Raw genomic sequence first — 4,323 nt, 5'->3', positions numbered from 1 at the left:
TTCTTATCCCTCATGATTTGTAGTCCAGATAAGTATAAAAACATATAGATTTCCATCAAATTATAAAACCTTTTATGAAAATAAATCCCCTATTACTCGTAATTACCAATTAATTCCAAAGATGCATGAAACATGTATGGAAATAAATATATGAGAAACATATACATTTAATGATACTAATTAAAACATTTTTGTCTAACTGATTCATTGTATAAAATGCTTATCACCCTTCTCAGTGTTCATCAAACAATGGCAAATCCTGGAGCTATTATGTTTTTTCATTTGTTAATCTCCATTTTCATGCTCTCCTTGAGCTTATCAAAGTGCACGGCCATTGAAAATGATGATAGAAAGGCAATATTTCCTTTGATGCAATACTTAAGTTTTTTCACTGCTTGAATAGCCATTAAGAGGTTGTTATATGCTAAACTATGAATGTTATGATGATGATGATGATGCAGGAATATATTGTGTACATGGGATCACTTCCAGAGGATGGCTTATACTCACCAACAGCTAATCATATCAGTCTATTACAAGGAGTGCTTCAAGGCAGGTAATACTTAATCTATAAGGTTATATATATGCATATATATAATTTTTATCTATTAGGTATCATCGCACAGCATATGCTGCTCTTGATCGCTTATTAGTACTAATCGATGCCTGTTAGCATTTGTATCCGGGTTAGGCACTGAGTAGAAAATTTTATAAAGATTTTGATTTTTTTTTTTTTTTTGGGCCCCATTTTCCATCTTTATCCTGCTAACTGGAACAACATTATTTGACAAATATGCAGTAACATAGAAAAGTCGTTGGTCAGAAGCTACAAAAGAAGTTTCAATGGCTTTGCAGCCAAACTTACTGATACTGAAAAACAAAAGATTGCTGGTATATATGTGCTTCCCTCCAGATCTCCCTGTGGCATTAATTTTAAAGAACGAACAGATACACAGCTAAAAATTTAAACTCTGATTTGCAGAGATGAAGGGAGTAATTTCTGTATTCCCTAACAGAAATTATCAACTTCACACAACAAGATCATGGGACTTCATAGGTCTTAACGAGATAACTAAAAGAAATCTGACCATCGAAAGTGATATTATAATGGGTGTTCTTGACACTGGAGTTTGGCCTGAATCACATAGTTTCAGTGATGAAGGTTTTGGTCCTCCTCCAAAGAAGTGGAAAGGAGCCTGCAAAGGTGGCAGCGATTTCAAATGCAACAAGTAAGACTTTCTCCCACATTTCCATACCATTTCAGCGACACCAATCCTCATAAATTTTTTACATTGAAGTTTTTATCAATCATATGAAAAACTTTATCCACATATATATATATATACATATATTTACAGAAAGATCATTGGAGCTCGGAATTATGCAGTAAATGAAACTGCAAGGGATATAGATGGACATGGATCACACACAGCCTCGACAGCAGCTGGGAACCATGTAAATGGTATCAGTTTCTTTGGAATAGCAGAAGGCACTGCAAAAGGAGGAGTTCCCTCTGCAAGACTTGCAGTTTATAAAGTCTGTAGTGCAGTAGATTGCCCTTCGTCAAGTATCTTGGCTGCTTTTGATGATGCTATTGCTGATGGAGTTGACATCATCTCAATCTCGCTTGGGTTTAATAGTCTATTGCATTACGATGAAGATCCTATAGCAATTGGTGCTTTCCATGGATTGAAAAAAGGGGTACTGACTATAAATTCTGCTGGTAATGGGGGTCCCACCGTTGCGAGTATAAAAAGTCTAGCTCCATGGATGATGACAGTAGCAGCAAGCAGCACAGATAGACAGATTATATCCAAAGTTGTTCTTGGCAATGGAAAAACTCTAGTTGTATGTGTCTTCTCCTTTCTGCATTTATTCTACTATGTTAGCATATATGAAAAACGTTACATCACATCCGATGTGATGTTTGAACATTAAAAAAAAAAAAAAATTTGCGTGATGTGTAATTTTTGTGCAAGCATCATACAAATTCTAATGGGATGTTTTCCGGACATTCCTGTACAAAATATTCTTTAGATAAGAGAATGACTATATATATGCATAAATATACATTTTCAAAATGTTGTTATTTGTCTTTGGTACCAGATCATCTTTTATGTGTTTGTTAATATGAGATCTACCACTTTACACATTGCATTTCCTATGTTTATGGTTTTGAATAAACAGGGAAATACAGTGAACTCTTTCACATTGAATGGAACAAGCTTTCCTCTAATATATGGAAAAGCTGCGGCCAACAATTTCTGCGCTGCAGAGGATGCCAGGTATTAACTATCTTCTAATTAGCTTGGGTGAGATTATACATAAAAGCAAATAATTTTCCAAGAAGATAAGCTTTCTGACTGTTTTGTTGCATATTACAGTGCTTGTATATGCATAAATGACACTGCGGTGAAGGGAAAGATTTTGTTATGTGATTTCCTGTTTGAGACGGATAGTTTTAATCACGGAGTTGGTATAATAAATAAAAAAGTTGTGTCACCTGATACTCCTTTTGTAGACCCAGTTCCTTCTTCCGGTTTAAGGGTCGAAGACTATGATGTTGTCAAATCCTACTTCAATTCCACAGAGTATGAATACTATGTCAATACCCAAATCTAGATTCATATATATGTTAATTAATTGTCTTTTTTTATTTTTCTTCAAATTTGATTCTAAATTTTTTTTTTTCTCCTTGTTTCATAGAAACCCTCATGGATTAATATTGAAAAGTGAAGTGATAAAAGATTCTACTGCTCCTAGAGTTGCTTCATTCTCTTCAAGGGGGTCAAATCTCCTTACGCCGGATATTTTGAAAGTATACATGTTCTTTTCAAGAATCAATTTCTCTAATTCTTTACCATTATTCATAGATGCATTTTTAACTTTCATGGCACTATGCTTATGTTATGCTGAAATATGTGGCAGCCAGATATAACAGCCCCGGGCGTTGATATTTTAGCTGCATATTCACCTCTAGTTTCACCTTCATCCTATTCTTACGACGCAAGGAGGGTAAATTACAGTATAGTGTCCGGAACCTCCATGGCTTGCCCACATGTTGCTGGAGCAGCTGCATATGTTAAATCATTTCACCCTGATTGGTCTCCTTCAGCCTTGAAATCATCTCTTATGACAACTGGTATATACAAATATATATATATATATATATTTTTTTTTTTCTTTCCTCATCCATATAACCCTTGTTATAAACATTTAAATTACATGATTCATGTTAGAATGTGTTACTTATTCACATTTATACTAGAGTTTGTTAAGTTTATATTCAAATTGACTTAACTAGTCCACTTATAAATAATATACAATTCCATATAACTTTTTTTTTTTTTTTTTTTTTTTTTTGGGTTATAGCTTCGGCCATGGACATCATTGAATCACTCAACCAAAATGAATATGGTTTTGGAGCTGGACATATTAATCCTGTGGAAGCCATTGATCCTGGACTTGTGTACGAAAGTTTTGAAGAGGATTACATAAATTTTCTATGTGGCATTGGCTATACTAAAGAGAAAATAAAGCTTGTATCCGGAGAGAATAGCACTTGCCCCAAAGTTTCTCCTCAGCCCAAGGATCTTAATTATCCTTCATTGTCCCATCAAGTGATTCAATCTAATGGGTCATTTACAATTGATTTTCATAGAAGAGTTAAAAATGTTGGCATTGCAAACTCCACTTACAGGGTGAAAGTTATCTCAAACAATAACATTCTTGATGTCAAAGTGGTACCTGAAGTTCTTTCCTTCAAATCCTTGAATGAGGAGAAGACTTTCAATGTGACTGTTAAAGGAGATCAAGTTTTGGGAGCGGGAACTACGGCATCTTCTTCAATTGTGTGGTCGGATGGTACACATAGTGTAAAAAGTCCTATTGTGATCCTATTTAGTATCTAGTTATTCGTTTACTTCAAAATATGGAAAAAAAAAAAAATATATATATATATATATATATATTATATATATTCTAGTTTGTTTTATTTTTATAACTTTGATTTTTAGTAATATAATAAAGTAATTAGCATTCATATTTAATTATCATTTATTATAAATTTAAAATGCATTTATATATTGAACGTGGAGAAATTAGAAGTTGTACCTTTACGTGATTGACAAGGGGACATTTTCCTTTGTGTTTATATTTAAGTTCCAATGTTGACTTGAATTTGTTAATTAATGTAGAGTTTGTTACTAAAAATTTTAAGGATAAATTTTAAAGCCCACCCGTGTACTTCCTTCCTTGTACATTTAGTCCTTATACTTCTTCTCGAAGCAATGTCACCCCCAATTAAAATGGTAGGGCTCTCCA

General features: G+C 33.5%; 1 protein-coding gene across 1 annotated transcript; it reads left to right on the top strand.

Moving 5' to 3' along the window:
* The first annotated feature begins 249 nt into the window (after positions 1 to 249).
* LOC107410910 (subtilisin-like protease SBT4.13) lies at positions 250 to 3,911 on the top strand. The gene is made up of 10 exons (XM_048468659.2): positions 250 to 354; positions 462 to 556; positions 800 to 891; positions 983 to 1,229; positions 1,359 to 1,848; positions 2,188 to 2,285; positions 2,385 to 2,591; positions 2,707 to 2,818; positions 2,929 to 3,142; positions 3,373 to 3,911. The coding sequence occupies exons 1-10, from the start codon at positions 250 to 252 to the stop codon at positions 3,909 to 3,911; spliced, it is 2,199 nt and encodes a 732-aa protein (XP_048324616.2).
* The last annotated feature ends 412 nt before the right edge of the window (positions 3,912 to 4,323 follow it).

Source organism: Ziziphus jujuba, chromosome 10 (assembly GCF_031755915.1).
Source record: "Ziziphus jujuba cultivar Dongzao chromosome 10, ASM3175591v1".
Lineage (NCBI taxonomy): Eukaryota > Viridiplantae > Streptophyta > Magnoliopsida > Rosales > Rhamnaceae > Ziziphus > Ziziphus jujuba.
The sequence above is the reverse complement of the archived record's forward strand: the minus strand, read 5'-3'. Positions and strand labels throughout refer to the sequence as shown.

Bases quoted from the DNA above. Each gene is read 5' to 3' on its own strand.
- LOC107410910 (XM_048468659.2), top strand. From the start codon at position 250: ATGGCAAATCCTGGAGCTATTATGTTTTTTCATTTGTTAATCTCCATT. The intron at 1,230-1,358 runs GTAAGACTTTCT...ATATATTTACAG, and splicing joins AGCGATTTCAAATGCAACAA to AAAGATCATTGGAGCTCGGA. The intron at 2,592-2,706 runs GTATGAATACTA...CTTGTTTCATAG, and splicing joins TCCTACTTCAATTCCACAGA to AAACCCTCATGGATTAATAT.